Source organism: Rhineura floridana, chromosome 2, assembly GCF_030035675.1.
Source record: "Rhineura floridana isolate rRhiFlo1 chromosome 2, rRhiFlo1.hap2, whole genome shotgun sequence".
Classification (NCBI taxonomy): Eukaryota; Metazoa; Chordata; class Lepidosauria; order Squamata; family Rhineuridae; genus Rhineura; species Rhineura floridana.
The window spans coordinates 152,610,653-152,637,631 of record NC_084481.1 but is presented as its reverse complement, the minus strand read 5'-3'; the positions used below and the strand labels follow the sequence as shown (position 1 = coordinate 152,637,631).

Genomic DNA, 26,979 nt, shown 5'->3' with positions numbered 1-26,979 from the left:
TAGAATTAGTCTGATTTTACATCAAACTACAGTTTCAGATTCAACTGTTAAAGCACCCAAAATAGAAACAGAACATAACCTCCAATTTGAAACACAAAAGGCTGTCTTCACCATTATATGACACTGACCACTAAAAAGGCTTTGAAATTAATAAAAATAAATTTGACACAGATTTCTGGGATGAATAATGAGGGAAATAAAATGTTCTAGTTTAGATTCTCTGTAGAAACATTAGTAACACAGAAAAGAAGCAAAGTAAGAAGAACACCAACAAACATACAAAATATATAATTTTCCATCTTTGGAGATGGCAGGTGTTGCCACCACTCACCATATGCTCAGAGGCACATGTTACCAAATTCTTCCAAGCTACACAGGAAGTGGATTGGACTGTGAAAGACCAACCCAAATGGTGTTTGCATTTTGACAAATTTGTAGGGCAGTCCAATATCTCAGAGAGGAGTTCAGATCTCCTGCTCCCCTGGTGCATTCACTATAGCTGCCCAATTTCCCTGCTTTTTAAAGTTTGATAGAAATAGCTGTGGTCTATAGGTACATTCTTAAACCGCAAGGTTTTTTGCCAATTAGTGAATTAACTGTTTGACATGGCCAAAACTGGACTTCTCACATATGACAATAGCTTAAACCGTCAATTTTTAGAAAAAGAAAACAAAAATAATGTAACAAGCTTTTAAACACATATTTTCCATTAACCGGATCCAAAATATAGCCTGAGTAAAGTTAGTCATGTGGGTTTACCAGCAAAAAATAAAACAGCATATCACAATAGGAGACTGTTTATAAAGAGGACCAGCATACTAAATTTAATAGAAATATAGTTCCACTTACAATTACTGGGGGATCATTCCATTCTTCATATGATGTGGCAGCATATGGGTAGATCCTGTCATTGATAATCTTGAGAGTTGCCAAAGCAATAGCTTTCATTGATTGAAAATAAGCTTCCCAGAACCATCTTGCCTGCAAAGAATAATGAACAATATTTTCACACCATATTTATGCCAAATAGCAAATATCAAACATCTGTATATGGTTGTCAAATATATACAATCTATATTTCCAAGATTCAGCCACATGCAAATGAATCCAGGATGGGGCTTTGCAGACTAAAGCAAATTTGGTTCTTGATGGCTCCACTAAGTTATACAGGAACACAAGGTAAACAAACTACAGTGTGGAACACAGTTGAGGAGGGTGCTAAATCTAAGCTTTGCCCAAGATGCAAAAGTAGACTGGGATCCCCCCAGTGTCCCCAAGTACAATCTTTACTTTTCCTCCCATAAACAAACAGTTCTGATTTAATCCAACAGCAAAACTAAAAGCACTGCCACTGAACCTTGAGGAACCTTGTTGCAGTGAATGAAAAAACATTTGTTGCTCCTGACAATGGGTGGGCTTAGCCACCGCTGATTACACAGAGTAATGCCGTGTATACACAGACTAACTAAGCTGTCATGGATCTTTATATAAGGTCTTTCTGGACTCCAACTGCTACCAGCCCAAACCACATGGCCAATGACAAGGGATGATGGGAGGTACAGTCTCAAACATCTGAAGGACAATAGGTTGGGGAAGCCTTTATATACAGATCCTCCATCCATATTCCTCTGATAACTATAAACATTTCACTGGTTCTGTAAGCCAGTCTGGGATCTTTATTTATTTTGTATATCTTTATTTATTTTGCAATTCACTAGAATTAGTTCCAGGGAAGTTTACATGATTAAAATATCAAAACACCATATCGACAATAAAATAAACAAGCAAAAATAAAACAGACAAATAGGCAAGATTTTAAAATGTCTAAAGTTTGAAAACCTAGGAGAACAAAAAGGGTTTGCCAGGCACCTAGTAAACAGGAATGTTGATGTCAGGTGAGCCTCCTTGGGGAGGAGACAGGGTGCCAGGGCTAAAAAGATTTATCATGCTTGCCTTTTTGTTCGTGAGATAGCACATATGCAATGGTACCCAAGTGTGTCTAAAGAACAGGAGACACAATGAGTCTAGCCATAAAAGCAACATAGTTTGCTGTTTCCCCAAAATAAACCTCTGTACAACAAACTATTCCTATTCTAGTCCTCAAGAGACCATACAAAAATTGTAAGTGTGCCTGCTTGTACAGTCAATGTCCTAAACTAATTTGCAAGCTGGCAACAGATGTCATATAATGTGAGCACCCTATTCCTAACTACAAAATTGAAAGCACAATATATGTTCAGAACTCATTCGGCTGTCATTTTTAATTCACTGCCAATTGTCAGAATAGCAATGGGTGTTCAAAAAAATGGGTAATTAATCTGTTGCTTGCCTCCAATACTAAACTACAACAAAAAGAATTTGTAAGGGCTTGGAACCAAATTGATTCTGAAAACTATACAACCCTAAAGGAAACCTGATTTGCCAATAATAGTATCTCAAGTTGTCTGGCCCTACAGAAGTTATTTTCTCAACTTAACTACTTCTGCAGAGATCTCCAACACAGTTAAGTGTCCAGAAGGCACTTAAATTTAAAGACCTCTCCAAGGCCCCATATCAACCAGGAGGAGTATGTGCATTTGTCTGTGTAGGATAGCCAGCGAGCAAAGGAGTTCCCCCCCTATTGCATTGGCTGCACATAAAATTTGCAGAACAAGATAAAACACAAAAGCGTAACACACACACACACATATTTATACTCATCAGGTTGACCTAACTGTGAAGAATGACTAGCAAATGTAGTCATGCTGAAAAACAGAATTAAAAATAACTTCTAGATGAAATTATGCAGTTATATGGAAGCTGTTATGTTGCTTTGCACAAATCAAATTATTATTCTTCAATAGATGAAGTGGTATCTATATTATCAAAAGCTCTAAAGCTGCATTGAGCCAAAAGTGAGGAACTCGACCTTTGGTCTATTAAGCACATTGTGGCATTCTGTGCCTACAAAATGGGGAATAGCTGCAGCACTGACGAAGACCTGCCCTGGGAGTGACGAAGACCTGCCCTGGGAGTGAGTACTTGAGCATCTGGGTTGCTGTTTCTCGAGACAGCTGTGGTCCCTGGTAAATGCTGCAAGGACTGGGACCCCCTGTCTGACCCTGACTCCAGAGAGAGGCTGCAGGCAATCTTGCAGCCTCTTGCATCAGTTCCTGGATGGGTCAGGGAGCAGAAAAGCCCGGGTACCCTTGGGCGGTGGGTCTGCTGCTGGCGAGGTCACCACTGAAGGGGGTTGTCCCTTTGGGAGCTCCTTAGAGAGTCCTGACGGCAAGGGTGTTACCCCCTTTATTTTTAACTGATCTAGAAGAGATTGGTAGTGAGAAGGGTGTACGGTGCATGTGTAGTTCCTGCACAGTGTGAGAGCCTGTGCAGTGAACTGAAGGATAGAAGAAAGTTGCCAGATGCCTTCAGAGTGAAAGTCTGCAACTGGCAGAAGGCTGACCCTCCCTGGGTGTGAGATGGGGGGGAGTAGATGTGCCCTGCGTGAAAGATATTGAGTGGTTTGACTGTTCCCAATTCTCACAGAGACCTACTGGGATAACTAGTTCAGGTTGGTTTTGTTGATGGGCTCATGTTGTGTCCATACCAGGTGTTTAGGAGGAGTGATGCCACTCCAATCTCAGTGATCATGGGTGGAGGGAGGTATAGCCATGGGAGGTGGTGTACTACCATAGAAGATGAAGGCAAGGCTATCTACGCCTTGTTCCTTGCTCCCATGGACGGGTTCCTTGTTGCTAATCCGCTGTGCCCATCGGCCTATGTGTGCTGTTCAATAAGACAAATAAGAGGGTGCTGATTTGGTGTGCATTACCGAGACCTGGGTGGGTGAGCTGGGAGGAGTTGATCTGACCCAGCTTGGCCCACCTGGATACTCAGTGCAACACCAGCACAGGCTGCAGGGACAAGGAGGGAGGGGTTGCTGTGATCTACAGAACTTCCATCTCTGTCACTAGGAAACCACTCTGTCTTGGAGCTGGCTGTGAGGGCCTGGTGTCAGGCCAAGGAGACAGTAAACTAGGGTTGCTGCTGGTGTATCGTCCACCCTGCTGCCTGGCAGCTTCTCTAACCAAGCTGGCTGAGTCCGTCTCAGCTGTGGTATTGGAGGAGGTCAGAATGATAATCCTGGATGATTTGATTGTCCATGCTGAGGCTGCCTCTAGTATTCCCGCTAGAGCAGCCTTTCCCAACCAGTGTGCATCCAGATGTTGTTGGACCACAACTCCCATCTCCCTGACCATTGGCAATGCTGGCTGAGGCTGATGGGAGTTGTGGTCCAACAACATCTGGAGGCACACTGGTTGGGAAAGGCTGGGCTAGAGTCTTCACAGCTTCATGACAACTATGGGGCTGTCTCAAGTTGCTACCAGCCCAATGCATAGGGCATGGCATACCCTCAATCTGCATTTTGCTCCAGATGGAGGAAGGGATGTTCTGGAGATGGTGGGGTGGATGTCACCCCATTGTCATGGTCAGACCATTACCTGGTGAAGTTTAGATTTATGGCTCCAATCTTCCCCTGCAGGGGTGGCGGACAGATTAAGAGGGTCTGCCCCCACAGACTAATAGAATCCACTGGATTCCCAAATGCCCTGGGGGAGTTCCCAGTACATAGAGCAGGTGACCCTCTTGAACTCCTTGTCACGCTGTGGAACACTGAGGTGCATTGAGCTCTTAACACAGCTGCTCATGAGCACCCTCTCTGGCATTGTGGAGCCCGGTTTGCACCTTGGTACACCAGTGAACTAAGGGCAATGAAACAGGCTGGACAATGGCTAGAGCACAAATGGAAAAAGATGTGCTGTGAGGGTGATTGGGCACACATATAACATCATAACCATGCCTACTGTGTGGTGATGAGGATGGCGAAGAAGGCCCACTTTTCTGCCACCATCACAACCTCAACTAGCTGTCCAGCGGTGCTTTTCTGTATTGTCAGGGGTCTTTCGACATCAACTCCACGAAATGGAGTCTTAGCCCTTTGAAGGCCCACTGTGAATTGATTGCAAGACAACTTTGAGGGTAAAGTTGCTCACCTCAGTAGAGATCTTGATGCCCCACCCACATCTACTATAGTCCCCAATGAGATGTCCAGTGCAACATCTGCTACAACTACTTGGGATCAGTTTCAGTTGAGGTGGCCTGATGACATGGACAAAGTGCTTGCAACAATGCAGCCAGCAATGTGTCCTCTCGACTCTTGCCCTTCTTGACTTGTTAAAGCTTGCTAAAGGGATTTGACTGAGTGGATCCAGGTTGTGGTCAATGCATCGTTGTGGGATGGAGTGGTTCCAGCTGCCAAGAAAGAGGCAGTACTCTGACCGCTCCTGAAAAAGTCCACCCTGGACCCATTGGTTTGTGACAACTACCGCCCAATTGCAAATACACCATTTTTGATTGAGAGAGTTGTGGCACAGCAACTGCAAAGACTCTTGGATGAATCAGATTATCTTGACCCATTCCAATCTGGGTTCAGGCCTGGTTAAGAGACTGAATTGGCCTTGGTCACCCTGATGGATGACCTTTATCAGGAGAAGGCAGGGGGAGTGCTACCCTGTTATTCTTACTTGATCTCTTGGCAGCTTTTGATACCATCGGCCATGGTTTCGTTCTGGGCTGACTTGGTGAGATGAGTATTGGAGGCACTGTTCTACAGCACTTCCGATACTATTTCCAGTGTTGTTTTCAGAGAATAGAATTGGGTGATTGTCTTTCAGTCCCCTGGCAGTTGTGCTGTGGGGTGCCCAGGATACCATCTTGTCCCCGATGCTGTTTGACATGTATATGAAGCCATTGGGAACAGTCATTTGGGGCAAGGTGTCAGCAGTACACTGATGATACCCAGCTCTATTTCTCTGTATCATCTGAATTGGGAGAGGCTGTGCAAGCCCTGGACCCCTGCTGGACTTGGTGGTGGGCTGGATGAGGGCCAACAAACTGAGTCTGAATCCTAGCAAGATGGAGGCACTGTGGGTTTGTGATTGCTGAGTTCAGACAATTGGGCAGTTGCCTGCTTTGGATGGGGTTGTACACCCTCTGAAAGAGCAGGTTCGTAGTCTGGGGGTGCTCTTGGATCCACCTTTGTCACTAGAGGTCCAGATGACCTCTGTGGCTAAGAATGTCTTTTATCAGCTTCGGCTGGTAAGACAGCTGCGGCCGTTTCCGGACCAGAATAGCCTGAACACTGTTGTCCATGCGCTAGTAATCTCCAGGCTGGATTAGTGTAATGCACTCTATGTGGCGCTGCCCTTGAGGTTGGTCCGGAAACTGCAGCTGGTACAAAATGGGGCGGGGTGACTGCTCACTGGGGCAGGGCATCATCAACATGACACCCCGCTGCTGATAGAATTGCACTGGCTGCCTATTAGCTACTGGACTAAGTTCAAGGTTCTGGTTTTGGTATATAAAGCCCTATTCAGCTGGGACTAGGATACCTGAAAGATCGTCTTACTCCTTATATACCAGTAGATCACTACACTCTGCAAGTGAAGGCTGCCTGCAGATATCATCTTATTAGGAGGTCCATTCCGCACAACATAGGAAGTGGAGCTTTAGTGTAGTGGCACCTATCCTTTGGAATTCTCTCCCCTTAAATATTAGACAGGCACCATCTGTGTTATCTTTTATGCATCTACTGAAGACCTTCCTCTTTCAACAAGCCTTTTAAGTAGAGACCTTATCCCAGTCTGCGTCTGTGTTGGAATTGCTTTTTAATATGTTTTTAAAGATGTTTTGCTTTAATATATTTTAAAGTCTGTTTTATGATGATTTAGAGTGTTTTTCGTGTTTTTGTTTGCCGCCCTGGGCTCCTACTGGGAAGATGAGCAGGATAAAAATTTAATAAATAATTAACAATAACAATAATTGTCCATCGTCCTTTAAAAACTGTCACTTACAGGACCACTATAAAAAAGCAGCCTCCAACCAGAACATCTATTTATTTATTTATTAAATTTATATCCTGCCCTTTCTCCCAGTAGGAATCCAGGGTTCTGAAGACATGGTTTGTGAGCCACTGACATGATTCCCATGGACAGGTTGGTAGCTAATTATGAAAAACAGAGTTGAAATCCACCTTGGGTATACTTTTCACTGCAGAATCTACATAGAAGCAGATCTACAGCATAGTCCTAATTTGACACCTACACAGCAGCTTACAATGTCCCCAAATTTCAGCCACTTGCAAGTTTTATTTCTGTACACAAAAAGCACCAGGGAGGGGGCAACATCCTACAAAATCTTTGCCAGCGGAGTACTTCCCCCCTCCCCACTCAGCCAATGTTAACATACTGGGATAAAAAAATGCCCCATGAAGTTTTCCAAGCAAAAACTGACCCAGAAAAACAGACGTGCCCTTCTTCTGAAACACCACACATGGCTTTATTTTGGATCATTTCACCACCCTGAGACACATCTGAATTCACCTTGGAAAGAGCAATAGAGCCTCAGCCATGCCACCCTGTCGGCTGCTACTGGGAATGAATGGACAAACATGAAATAAAAGAATACCAGAAAAAACAGATTTCTTTAAGCTATCATGTTATTAGCACTTTAGGGACCATAATGAGATGACATGCCAATCAGCCCTGTTCATGCCACCATATAGCTGATTATCAGCCTCTGCCAAACTGTGCAGAGATTCTTTTTCCTCCATTTGTGGCTTCTAAGGACTACTTGTTGCTGGACCCAGTGAATAAGAATCATGGATTAGGCCCAGCAGCAATACAATCGCACCTGAATCACAAGTGGAAAGAGCACTGTTGCATTCTTGTCCTTGATTGCGAGCTTCCCATCAGCACCTGATTGGCCACTGTGAGAACAGAATCCTGGACTACACGGGCCTTTGGCATGACCCAGCAGAGCTCTTCTCATGTTCTTATCTTATACAGTAGGGCCCCGCTTTACAGCGCTTCGCTTTACAGCGTTCCGCTAATACAGCAGTTGTGAATTGTAGAAAGGCCCCGCTTTACAGCACTTCGCTTTACAGCGTTCCGCTAATACAGCAGTTGTGAATTGTAGAAAGGCCCCGCTTTACAGCGCTTGTTCCGCTTTTACGGCAGTTTTTTGCCGCTGGGCGCCATTTTGGTCAATGTAAGTCAATGGGATCTGCTTTACAGCGGGGGTCCGGAACGTAACCCACTGTATGAGCGGGGCCCTACTGTATCCCATATTCTTTTCATACTGTGCAATCAGAGGTATATCAAGACGCCTTTGAGTACTGTTACTGAGTATTTCAGTAACAAATAGGAGTGTTCCAATAACAGATGGAAAGTTGTCATATTTTTAATAAGGTGCTCACAAACAGCATGCTATATCTTCAGTTTACTTCCATAAGGCTTTGCAGTACAACAGCAGTATTCTAGTTTAAAATATTAGATATGTTTGCGGTTAATATCCAGCTTTACAGTAGCTAAAAGGCTGTAAGTTACATTATTCTGACCCTATCACATGCCCTTCTCCACCTAATTTTAGACTAGGAGAAACAATTCTGTGATATTAGGCATGACCACGCATGTATAAAAAAAATGTCAATTTCTGCAGGAGATATTCCCCTCTTACAACTCTAATAGCATCAGAAAAAAACTTTTTTTCAAACCATGAATGATGAGAATTAGGGAGTCAGAGAAGGGAAGGCATTTTTATAGCCAAAATATTTGCATAATTATTAATTTAAGAAGAGAACTATGCAAGGGTTGAATTTGCTGTCAATAATTTTTCTGAGTTTTGTTTCTTTAAGGCAAAATGCAAAACTTTCCAAGAGGCCTGCAAGTCTCCAGACAGATGTTTTCAGAGCTCAATGCTTCCTTCCCACCTTGTTTGCTTTTCTAGAAAATAAACTGATTAGCGTGGTTAGTCAGTCATCCAGTACTGTCCAACACAGAACATTACTGAACACAGCAGGAAATTCTTCTGCTTAAGAAGAGATGTGCCTTCCCTACTTCATCAAAGGAAGCTTTGATTTTGATTTCTGCTTGCACAAGGGGGGTTCCCTGGCTCTTCTCCCCTCCCTACTGCAGCCCCTAATATTATTTATTTATGGAGCAATCCAAATGTTGGGGAGATGGCAGAGGAGGAGCCGGTGGAAAGCTCCATGGGATCCTCCTCCTGCTCAGGAGCTGCTGGCCCGGCTTAACGACTGCTCCGTCGAGAGCCATGTTCATGGGCCAGCAGGGAAGTATCAGTTCCCCAAACAGGCCTCCCATGGAGTGAGTGCTCCCCATAGGCCACAATGAAAATATTTTTACTATGCTGGCAGAATTTCTGAATGGAGTGGGACCTAGGGGAGGGCTCTGAACGTGAAGAGGATCTCACATAGGTTTCCCCCCTCCATAACTCCTCCCCTGCCAGGCCCCATTTTTGGGGTTTCCACTGGCCCTTCATCCACCGGGCTGGCTGCACCTGGCAGATCCCCGGCTAGCTGGGAGCCTGCCGGTGTAGCCAGGGACCCGCAGCATCCAATTAACCCCAGCCCGGCGGAAAGGTGAATTGGACTGTGCCCTTATTTATTTATTATTTTAGACAATTTATATGATGCTTATCTTTAGATGAAACTCTAAGCGGTGTACATCATAAGCTAAAACATCTTACAGAGCAAATAGAAAAAAGCCACAATCTATAAAATGCAATTAATAATTGAACAGAACATCCTCTTTAGTATTAACATTTAATATAAACACTGCATATAAAAATGAAAAAAATCATAACAAACATAGTAGACTGAACAAAATATCCCCTAGATGTCAAGAAAAAATTAATACAAATCAAGTTTAAAACCTTATTTTACCCCACTGTGCAGACCATCTTAGACAGGTTGGTGGGACCACACACCTGTCAAAGTATAGGGAAAAAGTAATCAAGCACACTTGAACTTCTCATGCTTCAACTGATGGGTAGGAATTCAGTCCTCCTTTCTGCAGGGTTTGGCTGTGCCAGCTGAGGGGAACTCGCAAACTCATGCACCCAAACCCAAACCGGCTGATGTGTGGGAAAGTCAAATCCTGCTTTCTGCAGGGATCGGCACTGCAAGCATTGATCCAGCTGCATATCTATCTGCTTCACATCTGACATCTGGTGTGGGGCAGGTGGGCACAGTTTGGGAGGAAAGACCTGGCAGGCCTAATGGGGAAGCCCAGAGGACTAAGTGTGACCCAGGGGCCAGAAGTAACCCAGACCCAGTTTGCACCAAGCAAATCTTAGTATTAGCTTCTAATGATCTTGGTTGCACCAACAGTATTTTACTGGGAGCAGAATCAAGTTATTCCAAAAGCATGGACTTCTCTAGCTAGGGAAGGGAACATCAGTACCCTCATGCATCTCATAAATCCTCGCAACGTTAGAATTTTCATTCCCCTTAACAAGGTAGTAACATACAAACTCAGACCAGACCAATATGCTTTGTTTTATCACTATAGTATTCTAATAAGAGAAGATGAAGCGTATGCTAACAGTGGGATACTAGTACAGTGTTCTAGTTGGTTACAGTAATCTATTGCCTACTCACTGAACATAATCAATAATTTAAGATTTGCAGATGATACCACACTACTAGCAGATACCAGTAATGATTTGAAAAGAATGCTGATGAAAGTTCAAGAGGAAAGCACAAAAGCAGGACTACAGCTGAACGTCAAGAAGACTAAAGTAATGACAACAGAAGTTTTATGTAACTTTGAAGTTGACAACAAGGACAATGAATTTGTCAAGCATTATCAATACCTTGGCACAGTCATTAACCAAAATGGAGACAATAGTCAAGAAATTAGAAGAAGGCTAGGACTGGGGAGGGCAGCTGTGAGAGAACCAGAAAAGGTCCTCATATGTAAAGATGTATCACTGAACACTAAAGTCAGGATCATTCAGACCATGGTATTTCTGATCTCTATGCATGGATGTGAAAGTTGGACAGTGAAAAAAGCGGATAAGAGAAAAATCAACTCATTTGAAATGTGGTGTCGGCAGGCAGGAGACGTGTGTGAGACCGCCAGCAAGGAACAGGAACATGATAATGTAAATAACGAAACTGTCTCCCCCTAGCTCCAATTGCAATGCTGGAGAGGAGCCGACACCCTCGCTTTGCAGCTCGGCGACTGCAAATGCCGCCTCGGTAGCTGCTTTGCGCAAAACGGGGGAAGCTTCTCCCAGTCTTCCAACCAAAGGCCACACAGATGTCAACAACAAGCGCTGAGACCTGGCCGGAGAACAAGGCGGGCGAGAGACCGGGGAGTGCGAGGCCTGCCTGGCCAGCAGGAGCCGCCCGCCTGACTTGAGAGGCCGCCAGACCGAGCGAGCGAAGAAAGCAAGGTGAGCAGACAAGCATGAAGCTTGCCTGCCTTCGCTGCCGGTGGGACAGGCCACTTCTGTACTAACAGGCCCGGGCTTGGCCGGCGGCGCCTGGAGCCTTCTGCTCGAGGAGTCCTCCACGAGGAGCGGTGGCCATGGTGACAGCAGAGACCAAGTCCATCTACCATCTGGACAACCAGGAGACGCCGTAGCTGGTGAAGCTGCTCATCCCGGCCAAGCAGGTGACGCTGGGTGACTTCAAGGCGCTCCTCAACTGGCCCAACTACAAGTTCTACTTCAAGTCTATGGACAATGGTTTCTGGCAAGAATCCAATGGTGTTGGTGAGCAAATCCTTTACAACAGCTGCTCAATGTTTGAGGACTAAACTTCTTGGAGTGGCAGTGCTACATTTTAAGGACAGATTACCTCCAGGCCTGTAAAGAACCTTGTTTTTTAAACAATGTTAATATTTTGTTGTTTGAATTTTTGTGCACTGTATTTTCTGATGTGTATTTTGTATTTGTATTTATTTTATTTTATTGTGAGCCGTCTTGAGGGCCTTTGGCCAAAAGGCGGCACAGAAATAGAATAAATAAATAAGAGCTTTGCAGATACCATGGACTGCGAAAAAGGCAAATAATTGGGTGTTAGAACAAATTAAACCAGGACTATCATTAAAAGCTAAAAGGATGAAACTGAGGTTATCGTACTTTGGACACATCATGAGAAGACAGAATTCACTAGAAAAGACAATAATGCTGGGAAAAACAGAAGGGAGTAGAAAAAGAGGAAGGCCAAAGAAGAGATGGATTGATTCCATAAAGGAAGCCACAGACCTGAATTTTCAAGATCGGAACAGGGTGGTTCATGACAGATGCTCTTGGAGGTCACTGATTCATAGGGTCGCCATAAGTCGTAGTCGACTTGGAGGCACATAACAACAACAATGACAATAGATTAATCACATAGAGGCTACATCCAGTGGGGAAAATCTTTTGGCTTGCATCAATCACCTATACCAAACTTTTAGTCAGAAAAGACAAAAGTCAGCCAAGAGAAAGGGAAAAGGACTTTGAAGAAAGCAATAAAAGTTAATTGCCTAACCTAACAGTCAGGCGCCATAGCGTTCTAAGTTTTTGCCCCACTGCAAGAGTCAAGTGTTCCTAGAACACCACACTTCACACTGTTTATGACGTCCTAAAGTGCTACCATTTTCATGTTGGCAGAGGTTACTTTAATAGCTTTCCTTTTGGAAATGTGTTATGGAAACGTCATACATCTTTCACTACCATCAGGTAAGCTGCTAACACTACTGCAATTATACCTAATATTATATTGGTCTTTCTCCATTATTCAAGTTTTAGTTTTTGCAAACAAGCTCCTTTCACTCAGACTCCCTATTTCAACTTCTGGCCATAAATCTTCATGGGCTTGACCATATCAACTTATCCTCCTGGACTCAGCGTTAAATTTGGAGTACCAGGTTTCTGCGGTGGCCAGGAGTGCTTTTGCACAGTTAAGATTAGTGCGCCAACTGCGCCCGTTCCTTGAGCCGTCTGATCTGGCCACAGTGACACATGCCTTAGTTACATCCTGTTTAGATTACTGTAACGCACTCTACGTGGGACTGCCTCTGAAGACTGTGCGGAAACTTCAGTTGGTACAACGTGCTGCAGCCAGAATGTTAACTGGGGCTGGTTACAGGGACCATACTACCCCCCTGTTAAAAAAGCTCCACTGGTTGCCAGTCTGTTTCCGGACACAATTCAAAGTGCTGGTGATGACCTATAAAGCCCTATACGGCTTAGGTCCAGGCTATTTATCACACTGTATCTCCCTGTATGAGCCGGACCGGGCCCTGAGATCCTCAGGAGAGGCCCTTCTCTCAATACCCACATCTTCTCAAGTACGACTAGTGGGGACACGTGAGAGGGCCTTCTCGGTGGCTGCCCCTAAACTTTGGAATTCCCTTCCTAGGGAGGTAAGAATGACCCCCTCCTTGCAGTCCTTCCACCGACAAGCAACGGCCTTCTTATTCCAACAAGCCTTTGGAATTGAAGGCTGTTAAGGATAGGGTGTGAAGGGTGCTGCATTGCTAATGTCTATTATATTATTTTTAAACTAGTTTTGAACTCTTTTAGCTATATCTGTGTATGGTTGTAATATTGGAAATAGTTTAATTTTATTTTAATGTAGACTTTGTATGTTTTTAATTATATGTACCTCCTCTTTGGATGCACACCTTAACATGGTGAGGGGGTTTGAGTGTGTTGAAGAAGCTGAGAGCAATGCCGTCAGGAGTCTAGACCAAGAGGCTAGACTCCTAGCAGGGGCACCCAAGGCAGAATGGTCAAAGCTGAAACACCAGACTGAGATGCATCCAAACTCAGATGAAGGCAATGGTAAACCACCTCTGAATATCTCTTACCACAAAAACCATATGAACAGAGTATCCAAAATGCAACATGAGATAGTGCTGCAAGATAAGACCCCCAGGTCAGAAGGCACTCACCGAGCTACTGGGGAAGAACAATGGACAAGTACGAGTAGTGCTGTGACTAATGACGCAGCTGGGTCAAAGCCAAAAGAAGCCCAGAGGCTGATGCGCACACATGCGAAAGGACAGTCCGGAGTTGTACGACGCACACAATAGGAACATGGAATGTGAGAAGCATGAACTAGAAAGTTAGAAATTGTCAAGCAAGAAATGGAATGCATCAACATTACAATACTTGGTGTGAGTGAACTAAAATGGATGGGAATGGGACATTTCCAATCAGGCAACTACAAAATATTATATGCAGGAAGTGAGAAATTAAGAAGAAATGGGGTTGCTTTAATAGTGAGAAGTGATGTAGCAAGAGCAATTAGGAGCTACAATGCAAGGTCTGAGCGAGTGATATCAATGAGACTAAATGGGAAACCTATCAACATAAGCATCATCCGTCTATGCTCCGACGGCAAACGCAGAAGAAGAGGAATTGGAGAGATTTTACGCAAAAGTACAGGAAGAAATTGATCACACACCAAAACAAGATGTGCTGATAATCATGGGGGATTGGAATGCAAAAGTAGGGAACAGAGAAGAATTAGGAATTGTGGGGAAATGGGGCCTAGGAGACAGAAACGAAGCAGGAGAAAGACTTATTGAATTCTGTGAAGTCAATAATTCGTTTCTTGCAAACACATTTTTTGAACAACCGAAAAGACTATACACGTGGACATCACCAAACAGTCAATACAGAAATCAAATTGATTACATAACTGGTAGTAGAAGATGGAGAAGTTCCATACTTTCTGCAAAAACAAGACCAGGAGCAGACTGCGGTACAGATCATGAACTGGTCGTATCGAAAATCAGAGTAAAGCCAAAGAAGAACAACAAAGCAATCATAATGCCAAAATACAATTTAAATAACATCCCAGAAGCATATAAAGATCAAATAAGGAACCGTTTTGAGGCTTTAAACTTAGTTGACAGAGAACCAGAAGAACTATGGACTGAAGTCAGAGATGTTATCAGAGAAGAATGCAAAAAGACAATACCACTAGTTAAAAAGACCTCAATAGATGACTGAAGAAACTCTTAAAATGGTTAAAGAGAAGGAAAGCAAAAGGAGATAGAAACACAGTCAGAACCCTAAATGCAACAATACAACGACTAGTATGTAGGGACAAAGAAAACTATTACAATAGTTACCATATAGAAATAGAAGAGGACAACAAAAAGGGTAGAACAAGAGCCCTGTTCCAAAAGATTAGAGAAATGAAAGGCAAATTTAAACCAAGAGTAGGGATGTTGAATAACCAACAGGGGAACACACTGACTGAACGAGATGAAATAAAAGGAAGATGGAACCAATACACTGAAGAACTCTATAAAAGAGATGCCAGGATGACAGATTCATTCACGGAGGAACCATATGATGAAGAACCAGAAATTTTAGAATGTGAGGTGAAAGCTGCTCTTAAAATACTTGGAAGAAACAAATCACCAGGCATAGATGGCATACCAATAGAGCTGCTACAAGCTACTGAGACTGAATCAGTCCAAATTTTGAGTAAAATCTGTCAAGAAATATGGAGAACTAAACAATGGTCCACAGACTGGAAGCATTCGATATACATCCCAATTCCAAAGAAAGGGGATCCCAGGGAATGCAGTAATTATCGAACTATTGCCTTAAAATCCCATGTTCAAGATTCTACAACAAAGGCACTTAGCATATATGGAATGAGAAATGCCAGACGTCCAAGCTGGATTTAGAAAGGGAAGAGGTACCAGAGATCATATCGCAAACATATGTTGGATAATGGAACGGACCAAGGAATTTCAGAAGAAAATCACCCTGTGCTTTATAGATTACAGCAAAACCTTTGACTGTGTAGATCATGAAAAACTATGGAATACTTTAAAAGAAATGGGGGTGCCACAGCATCTGATTGTCCTGATGCACAACCAATACTCTGGACAAGAGGCTACTGTAAGGACAGAATATGGAGAAACTTATTGGTTCCCCATCGGAAAGGGTGGGAGACAGGAGTGTTTTATCACCCTATTTATTTAATCTGTACGCAGAACATACCATACTGAAAGCAGGATTGGACCAAGATGAAGGAGGCATGAAAATTGGAGGGAGAAACATAAGTAATTTAAGATATGCAGACGATACCATACTACTAGCAGAAACTAGTAATGATTTGAAACGAATGCTGAGGAAAGCACAAAAGCAGGACTACAGCTGAACGTCAAAAAGACTAAAGTAATGACAACAGAAGATTTATGCAACTTTAAAGTTGACAATGAGGACATTGAACTTGTCAAGCATTATCAATACCTTGGCACAAATTAACCAAAATGGAGACAACAGTCAAGAAATCAGAAGAAGGCTAGGACTGGGGAGGGCAGCTGTGAGAGAACTAGAAAAGGTCCTCAAATGTAAAGATGTATCACTGAACACTAAAGTCAGGATCATTCAGACCATGGTATTTCCGATCTCTATGTATGGATGTGAAAGTTGGACAGTGAAAAAGGCGGATAAGAGAAAAATAAACTCATTTGAAATGTGGTGTTGGAGAAGAGCTTTGCGGATACCATGGCCTGCAAAAAAGACAAATAATTGGGTGTTAGAACAAATTAAACCGGAACTATCACTAGAAGCTAAAAGGATGAAACTGAGGTTATCATACTTTGGACACATCATGAGAAGACATAATTCACTAGAAAAGATAACGCTTGGAAAAACAGCAGGGAGTAGAAAGAGAGGAAGGCCAAACAAGAGATGGATTGATTCCATAAAGGAAGCCACAGACCTGAACTTACAAGATCTGAACAGGGTGGTTCATGACAGATGCTCTTGGAGGTCACTGATTCATAGGGTCGCCGTAAGTCGTAGTCGACTTGGAGGCACATAACAAAACGATTATATGTATTTTTATCTGGAAGCAGCCGTGAGTTGGAAAAATGGTGGGGTATAAATAAAGACAATAATAATAACAATAATAATCCTCTGCCATTAACAGTACACCCATGCCTGATGCAAGTCTAAAGCTGGTATCATATAAAATGCTGCAAACCTGCATCAAGTTATATCAGGTCATTTTTCATGTGGAGGCAAGCCCTAAAAATACACATTGCACTGAACTGCTCTCACTCTTTTAATATGTATCTTGTCCTATAATAACTAGCACTAGAAGATAACATACAGGATGAAGAAGCCTATGTTTCAACAAACTTATGGTTTGTGAATAAGCAGCATGCTAGTGCATGCTTTTCAAAAGTTCCCACTGTGCTTCTCCCCAATTCCTCCTGCTGCTACTGCTGCATTATAGACAAAACAAGCAGGATTTGCTCCCCCAAACTAGCTATGAGTGGTAATAAAGGGTTGTTCCTGGGTTACCACTCATGGTTTGAGGAAAATAAATCACAAACTCAGGTTCAGATGACATTAGAAGACAAACTGTGGTTTGTTACACCTGCAGCATGGCAGCAGCAAGAGTGGGGGATAAGCACTGCAGGAACTTTTGAACCACATGCACCCACACACTGCTTGTTCACATTAAACCACAGTTTGTTTTAAAATATGGTTTAATGTGATGTGCAAACTGACCCAGGATGAAATCTCTCTGTTGAAGAATGGTTCTTAAAAATGCATAGGCAAATCCTGATGTGCCATTTGGAAGCCCTCCTAATTTTAGCATGTTCTTTTGAATGCACAAGTTAGTGCCCCATATAATTTCCTGTTTCTGTTAAAAGGCTACTAGAATAAAATGAATGCATGTGAGTAGTGTTCACACTTGCCTCTTTGGGCTCCAGCCAGTTTATAAACAGCCCTATTTTGCTGAAGTCCACTATATTTAATACTGTTTATGAGAACACATCTGAGAAGCATAAGACATATTTGGGGGAAATTTGTGACAACAGAGAATCATGAATGAAAAGAAAGGGCAAATATGATTCTCCCTCTCAAGATACTAACACATGGAGCTACTTCAGAGCATACTTTTTGCTTATAGGAACCAACACACAGTTAAAAAGGAAACCCAATTTCTCTTTCAAATACGTGAACAGCAACCATAAAAGGATCAGTTCCCCAAATTTTTAACAGAAACATCACTCTCTCTATATATATGGGTGCATGTTAATAACCAACACTAACTACGTTCATTTTGTACTCAAAAAGCGATTGCTTAGCATAAATCACTTTAGTTGCATCCAGTGCTCCTGTGGCACCAGTGGAACTCAGACCTGCTCACACAACAGGATTCCCTCTTCCTCTCCTCCCTCTGCAGCCCCTCTTGCACCCTCAAAATCTGCTCCAGGGGGGCTCTAGAGATAGTTGGGGCTCATGGGGAGCTACAGTGGGAGACAATGAAAGGGAAGTCCTGTTGCATAAGTGGATCTCCATTCATGCAGTGGGTTGAATACAACACATGGTATTCAGTGTCATCAGCTGAAATTGATAGGTAACAATCTAAGAGAGACTGAAGGAAGACATTTTTCACTAAAGAAAAAATTAAATTATAGAACTGTATTAGGCCAGTTTGTAGGTTACTTTCCAAGGAAAAATCACTAAGTAGTACAAGCCTTGCAGCGAATATCCTCCCACTCACCTCTAGGAAGGAGTAGGAACGAACTGAAATATCCTGGCTAATATTCAATGCTAGTCCTACTCAGAGTAGACCTACTGATGTTAATAGACACCCTGATCTTAAAAATTCCAATCTTTCCAGTGATAGATTGGATGGTCAGGGGCCCCTATATTAAAAACAAATACAGTAAAGCCCAATTACCTTGTTAAGGAGGATGGGCACACAAGAGCGTGAGATTCATACCAGGTTGACATTGCTCTCTCTCTCTCTCTCTCTCTCTCTCTCTCTCACACACACACACACACACACACACACACACACAAAGAAAGAAAGAAAGAAAGAAAGAAAGAAAGAAAGAAAGAAAGAAAGAAAGAAAGAAAGAAAGAAAGAAAGAAAGAAATGGACCATTAGTCTGACCACTTGTGAGAGTTTTATGGTCTTTTAACTCCAAGCCTAGCTAAAAGCTACTGTTGCCAGCATTTGGTAAATTAAGATAGATACCGACCTATGAAATTTTAACTCCAACTTCATAAGAACACACATTAGGAATGTTGAATTATTAATCGGGTCAGAAAGTTGGATGTAACAAACAAAACCTTATCTAGTACCTACATTTGTTTTGTAGTTTTTATTCACAAGGAGCACCAAGGTCACAGTTCAAAACCCTTGTCTGACCCTCCAGATATTGGTCACCCGGGAATTGCCTTCTATAGGTTCTCAGTTTTACTGCTGTAAACTACTGACATCAGATATTATTCCCAGCGGTCAGGTTAAAAAGGGAAGATATGTTGTGTTATTAACTCCACTGCTAAACCTATTAATCTTTTTTCTGCATTTGTGTTTTAGTAGTATTCAAAACATTGTTTTAGGAAAGTTATTTATTCAGATGTAACAGCAAAAGAGGAACTTTACAAATATTTATTAGTGCCAGACTTTTACACACTTATCAGTGTTCTACATTCTTACTTAATTCTAATGCTAATAGATACTTGTCTGAAGGCACATGCAGGCACGTGCATATCTAAGCAATACATTGGAATACTATTTCCTCCCTCTTCCATATTCAATTTTGAAATCTCAAAATTGGCTGGATCACTGCAATGCACTCTATCTGTAACTACCTGTGAGGCTGGTCTGGAGGCTGCAGCAAGTGTAGAATGCAGTGGCTGGGTTACTTATGGAGGCAAACTACTGACCGGATATAACACCTTGTTTGGGGGATTTGCACTGGCTGCCAATCTGCTAGCAGGCCAAGTTCAAGGTTTTGTTACCAACATAGAAGGCCCTAATACAGTTCAGGACCCGGTTACTTGAGAGACCATCCTATTCCATTGTGTTCTGCAGAGGAGAGTTACTCCTTAAAGTCTCAAAAATATCAGAAGCTCACTCCACAGCAATTTGTAGCAGGGCTTTCGATGTGGCTGAATAGTATCCCTACTGAGATACAACAGCTGCCCACTATCTGTACTTTCCGGAAATGGTTGAAGACATTTTTGTTTCAATAAGCTTTTCCAGATAAAAAAGTCTCTGCCAAAGATATTCATCTTTTATTGTTTAAAAAGTATTTTTAGCTGTTTTGAATGGTATGCTTGCAAATCGCTTTGAACCACATGTAAAAGGCACTTCATGAATTAATAAATAATAATTACTATCACAGCAAATGTCACCTGAGAAACAAATTTATCTTCATGTTTTTTCTGGTGGATTTTCATGGAAAGCTTCAAACAATTTTTTCCTGTTATTTTTCCAGCCAAATATTGGAGGAGAAGGAGGGTACTCGCTGCATAATTCACACTCAAACAACCAGGATTGTCCCAGCAGCCAAGCCTGGCTCAACTGAAGAATGTATTAGCAACACCACTAAACCTATCAGTAATATTATTTATTTATTTACAATATTTCTATCCCACCCTTCTACCCTATCATAGGGCACTCAGGGTGGCTTACAATAAAATCGAACGCATACATAATAAAATTGTACACAATAAAGATCACAAAAACATTAAAATAAATTAAAATTCATAAAATACAATATATATATATATGCACGCACACACACACACACACACACACACACACATATACACACACATATATATATATATAGGGGAGTGGTAGTGAAGGGACTAAAGAGGTAAAATTAAAATAGAAGGCTCGGTCTCTCCCAAAGGCTCTGTGGAACAAGATGGTTTTCAGAAGTCTCAGGAAAACCATCAGGGAGGGAGCAGAGCAGGCTCCTTGGGGTATTCAGCAAGCAATTGTGTAGGGCTCGGAGGGAACAGACAGCAGCAACTGCTGGGTCTCTGTGACTGTCATCTCTATAAAGGTAACTTTCAGAGAAGGAAAGGAAGGAGTCTGCTAAGTTTGCCTTCTTTGCCTCACCCTACCTAATCTCTGAAATAAATCCCCATTTGTACACATAAATTAATGCTCTTTTTCTTACTAACTGCAGTGCCTCTTTGGGTTTACCTTCCTACATATTTATTTAATTTTTAAAATTAAAACATTTATATACTGTTTCTCATTTGAATAATAACAGAGCAGTTCCTAATTTATTTATTTATTTATACATACCCCGCCTTATGGCCAAAAGGCCCTCAAGGCAGCTTACAAGAAAAAAACAAATACTGTACAGGAATACATCCATATAATGTATATGTATAATATATAAACATAATAAAATCCACATATTAAAGTATGCTACATTCAAACTATGGTAGCCGATCATATAATAACCAAGCCAAGGATTAATCATGTCGGGGTGAAGTTTTAAGCAGGCACCAAAAAGAGACTCTGGACCACCTTATTTGATGGAGAGACAATGGTTATGGGCAGCAACATTACTCTGAAAAGGAGAAAGACCATCAGATTTCTTAGGTAAAATCATACCTAATCCCATTGAAGAAAATAGTATCAGAACAAAAAACACTCAGACAGCACAAAGACTGCAGTACTGATCTTTCAGAGAAGTGAGTCGATAAGCGAGGACAATCACTGGAATCCTACAGGGGAATTTTTACAATCCTTTTTTCAAATGTTCTGCTACCATTCTGCTTTGTACTTCCCCTTGATTATCACTTCACCAAACCAAATCCACAGAGATATTCACATCTGCTTCAGTTCCTGCAAACGTACAAGGGGTTCGCCAAGAAAACTCAGTGCTACACAAGAATATATGGTACGTCTTAATGCAGTATGACTGCCAACTGAAAAAGGGTGAAAAGGGTTCAGCTACATTTTTTGACAAGTGACAGACAGCTCCTGAAACAGAAAGCAATAGGTTTCAAGTCTCCAGGGTATCGCTTTCAAATATGTCAGTGTTGTAAGGGTGGATCAGTTTTCCCTGCTGCAGGCATCCAGCTGAGAGGTGAAGTCCCAAGAAAAACATAGGAGCCCAACAGCAAGCCTTTGAGGTGGCAGGAACCAAGAGAGGTTCAAAGACAAGGTTGGTCAGTGGATAGCACCTCTAAGCACCACCGAGGTTAGAGGTTAGTAAAGCAGGAGCCACTGTCCAATAAAACAGTGTTTAGAGAACCAGCTCAGCAGATAAATTGAGGATCTGTTTACACCTTTCCCAGCTATGTACTGATGCTTCCTACTGTGATTTTTGTACAATGCCACCTAGCATCTCCCTTGGCCGACAGCTGCCCTGGCTCTAGACTGAGCAGGCTTACAACATGGCTGGAAACTTTTAATCAGTATCCAACACCATGAGAAAATAAATAAAAAGTGCCCACTGCCACACCGATCTTGCTTGAGATTTCTCATTACTGCCATAGCAAGAGAATGGAAGATTTAATTCCTTTGAATATAGAGGTTAAATATGAAGGAAACCTAGGACCAAATCTCCCTCCCTCTCTCACACACACAAACTAGGTTTTTCTTACTTCAGGAAAAAGGCTTATTAAAGGGCTGTCCTTTAATCTAGACTACACAAAGGATGCCTCATCTCTCACAAGGTCCTCAGCATTCCATAAAGTAAATCCAAGAAAACCTGTTATAAGAATTTTGTTCTGGTGGTCAGTGTTTCATTTTTTTTTTAAAGTAAAGATGAACAGATCCAGTCTGCTCGGAAGTCAAGCATTTGTCTGGAAGCACTAACCCACATTGTGAGCGCTCGCTACGGTCACTCATGAACAGATACTTTTCACATATGCAGAGACACTATTACTATTTTATTACTGTCTGATTCCCGGGGCTAATGACTGGCACTGAAATAGGCCTGAGTCCTAGAATGCCTAGGGTTCCGATCAGAAGGCCTCCAATTAACTGTCAGAAGGGAGCCATGTTAGTCTGTTGCAGAAAAGCAAAGCATCTTGCATCATCTATGAAATTATTGTAACATAAGCTCTTGTGAATGAGAGTTCATTCTTCTCATGTAACCCATAACCAAAACTACATACACTCCACTTTCTCATATAGTCTTGGGCAATTCTAGACTCTTGATCAAAAAGCCTGTTTCAGTTAGCTATGATGATAAATAATACTAGGGACTATTAAATAAATTTCTATCCTGCCCTTACTCCCAAAGGAACCAAAGATAGCAAAACAGTAAAACTCAAACAAACAAAACATTATCCTCACAGCTAATAATTTCAAGGTTGCCAGGAACAGCGTATTTCAGCCATTCATACCTCAAGGACCGCCTCTCCACATATGAACCAAACCAGACTCTGCGTTCAGCATCTGAGGCTCTTTGTGTGCCCCTTCTGAGGGAGGTGCGGAGGGTGGTGACATGAAAACGGGCCGTCTCAGTGGTGGCCCTCCACTTATGGAACACTCTCCCTAGGGAGGCACGCCTGGTGACATCATTATCTATCTTTAGGTATCAGGCAAAAACATTCCTCTTCTCCCAGGCATTTATTTGGCTCTTAATTTTTGAAGGGTTTCTGATATTGTAACCTCTTTTAGGACGTGGATTATTCAACCCTCTTATGCATGTATTGTGTTTTTAAATTTTTTTAGTTGTGTTAGTATTATACTGGTTTTAACCTTTTGTTGTATGTCACTTTGGGTTCATTCTTATGAACAATAAATTTAATAATTAATATAATCAAAAATAATCAAATGCCTGCATAAACAGGGATGTTTTAAGATTCCACCTGAGTGTTAATAATGAAGAAGACAGGCACGCTTCACCAGGGATGGTACTGCATAAACAGGGAACCCCTACTGAGAAGGCCCAGTACACAGTCAGGACCAACTACGCAGCACAAACTTTGCAAATCGTACACGACTGAGATTTAAACTCCCAAAATATTAGTCACAATACTGAATTACTCATAAAATCCCATTGTTTAAACTATGGCCACATTCACGTTGTACATTTATTCTACTTTTATTCCACTTTAAACAGTCATGGCTTCCCCCAAAGAATCATGGGAAGTGTAGTTTGGGAAGGGTGGTGAGAGTTGCTAGGAGATCCCTATTCTCCTCACATTGCTACAGTTCGCTGAGTGGTTTAACAGTCTATCCTTCTTCCCAGAGAACCCTGGGAACTGTAGCTCCATGAGCGGAATATGGCTTTCCTAACAAATCCCAGCACCCTTCACAAACTACACTTCCTAGGATTCTTTGGGGGAAACAATGACTGTCTAAAGTGGAATACTAGTGGAACAGATGTTCAGTGTGAATGTGGCCTAGAGCATTGGTATCCAAACGATTAAAGGAGCTAAAGATGCGTAAAATAAAAAGGAGCTGCCTAGTAACTAATCAACCTCAGCTGTCTATCTAGTACAGTACTGTCCACCCTGGCTGGTGACAGATGTTCAAGGTCTCGAACATGGGTCCTAGCTAGCTCTGCTATCTATTAACAATTAATCTGAGAAGCTGAGGACTGAATATGGGACCTATCTCAGACAAACAACGTGCTCTATCCCCTAATGCTGGCATCCCAACACAAAATCAAGCCTTAAGTGTTACTGGCCCAGTTCTCTGGAATGATTTGCTAACAGATATTCAGCAGGCACCTTCTGTTTTAACCTTTAAATACCTGCTGAAAAGCTTTGTCTTCTGCCAGGCTTCTGCAGGCGGAAGGCAAGTCTCTTTACAATAGTTGACCTTTTTACTGTATTTGTAATGGTTTTTATTATTTGCATTTTATTTGTTGTAAACCACTTTGATGTTTTTAGAAATGAAATAGCGGCATACAAATACGTATATAAAAATAAATAAATAAATAGTTATATGATTTATAGTAACCTTCAAATTCTCCATCACTGATTCTTTTAGAAAGAATAAGTATCTAGTCCTCGTGGCCCTAGAGGTTATACAGCCACAAGAGTAGCTGTATACTATAGCCAGCATGGATTTTTCACATTCTGCCATGTTAAATTGAAAATACTCCCCATGCCATTCTGCTGTTTCTCATAAGCTCATTTCAAAACAAAATCTTACAAAACTTATAGTCCTGAACTCAGAAATGCTCGCTTAACAACCCTCTACGTTTTCATGGCAATACACAAAACACTCAGAGAGATTCCACAGTTCAAAGTCTAAAACAAGAGAAAAAATATCCAGACCCCTGTTGGACCCGTTAGCTAGATGCCAAGGATTCTTACAACTCCCCTTACTACTCCCAGCAAGTAGCCAAGTAATAGAAGGTTCCTCTTCTTCTTAATGCCTGATTGAAAGATCTTTGTTAAGATCCAGCATAATAAAAGCACATTCTTCACAAGATCCAAAATATTTAAGGCACAAGATCCAATGTATTTGATAAGATATAACGTAACACCGAGTTATGAAAGTAGCACTTTCATTTTTTCTATTTTTGTTAGTTTTCTCTTAAATGTTTTATAAAGTAGAATATACACACACAGAATTTAATGACAAAGGGAGAATTTCTGCTTCATACCTCTGATGAGATGGAAAAGTGTCCAGAGTTGACATTTATGAAGGTAGAAATCTATAGAGGCACTCTGGGAGGATTAAAGTGGGGTTAGACTCTCCAGTCACACAATCTAAAATACTACAAATGGCTGATGGATAAAAGTCCTTTTCAATGTGATAATGATTCTAAAAAGCCCTAGAAAGAGGCTGTTTTCCCTCAGAGAGAAGACAGATGGTTGAAAGTCAAATATACTAATTAAAAGCCTTTTAAATATCTAGGAATTGCTCGTAAGTACTCCTTTAATATTTTAGAATGTGTGCATTCTCATTTTCTCACAAGCATAAAAACCCAGACTGAATTTGACTGGAGGCAAATAACGTGTTGTACACTACATAAGAAGCCTAGTACGCTGCTTTCCTTCCACTCCCCATCTCCGTATTCCTCACAATCCATTTGGTGTAGAACCTTTTCCCGAGTTTAAAAAACAGAGGTTTCACACGCCTGCACATATTGCCTGGAGCCAGTAATAGCTCATATAGCTGTCAACGAACTGATAAGAACCAAAATTACTCCACAGAGTCCTCTTTAAAGAAGAGCCAAAAGCAGCACATTAAATGAAAAAGGGGAAGGGTCATAGAAACCAGTCACTCATGCTGTTTTAAAGTGGCATTAAAAACAAATAAATTATTTACTCCTGCAAATGTCTTATTTGACCTGGAGACTGAGGCACATTAGAGGTCACCGTTGAGGCACTTGAAATAAAAGCAAAACATGCTGCCACTGAGATGCTTCTTTTGAATAAAGAGGTCAAAGCAGCACTATATCACACTTTTTTGCATTAATGATAGACTGGCAGAACAGAAAACCTGGGGCTTGCTACCCAATTAAGCTCAGAGTTTGCTTGTCTGACAATCTTTTAACGGGATTACAGAAGAGGGTTCAAATGAACTTGGGCAAAATCTACTAAGGATATCACCTGCACAGCCTCCATTAGTATGAATGGAAGTTATACAAAGGCCAGCTCTTAAGTAGTTCTATATCCAGAATACCTCCTAGACTCCAGAGGAAAACACCCATTATCACAATTGCTTCTCACCACTAAACACATTCAAACCAACCTTCTGACATATAAATATCCTATCTCCATATCCTGATTTCTGATATTATCAGCAAGAACATCAGCTCAAGTCTGGAGAGAAATGTTTTTAGACAGTTTTATACTATTTCAGATGTTTAAAAAGAGATACTATTTTCCTCCACCTGCCCTCAGGCTATTCCCAGATTAGGTTTACATATAAGGACACAGCAGTAGGTGTATTATCAACAGCAAACAACTGTTTCAACCTGCCTCTCCAACAAAACCTTGTAGATCGCCATTTAATAAATTAATCTGTAATAATGAAATGAAAAATGGAAATGGACTGCCTTCAAGTCGATCCCGACTTATGGCGACCCTATGAATAGGGTTTTCATGGTAAGTGGTATTCAGACGAGTTTTACCATTGCCTCCCTCTGAGGCTGAGAGGCAGTGACTGGCCCAAGGTCACCCAGTGAGCTTCAGGGCTGTGTGTGGATTCGAACCTTGGTCTCCCAGGTCGTAGTCCAACACCTTAACCACTACACCACACTGTAATAATAGAACCAAACAAAGTTAACATGAAACGAAGAGCCGAACCATTTGATCTTCATTCTTCTTTTCCTTTCCACTGCCTTTGATAAAGTTGATTACTCTCTCCTGCTTTACTCACTTCATGCTCTAGGTCTCTGTGATCCTCTTCTT

At 41.8% G+C, this 26,979-nt stretch overlaps 1 protein-coding gene across 3 annotated transcripts in view; it reads right to left on the bottom strand.

The window, feature by feature from the left end:
* EXT2 (exostosin glycosyltransferase 2) overlaps positions 1 to 26,979 on the bottom strand; it is a 109,137-nt gene that overhangs the window by 55,296 nt on the left and 26,862 nt on the right. For all 3 annotated transcript variants that reach the window (XM_061610822.1, XM_061610823.1, XM_061610824.1), the window contains exon 8: positions 850 to 981. In XM_061610822.1, coding sequence (XP_061466806.1) covers positions 850 to 981 — 132 coding nt within the window. The remainder of the gene's footprint in view (positions 1 to 849; positions 982 to 26,979) is intronic.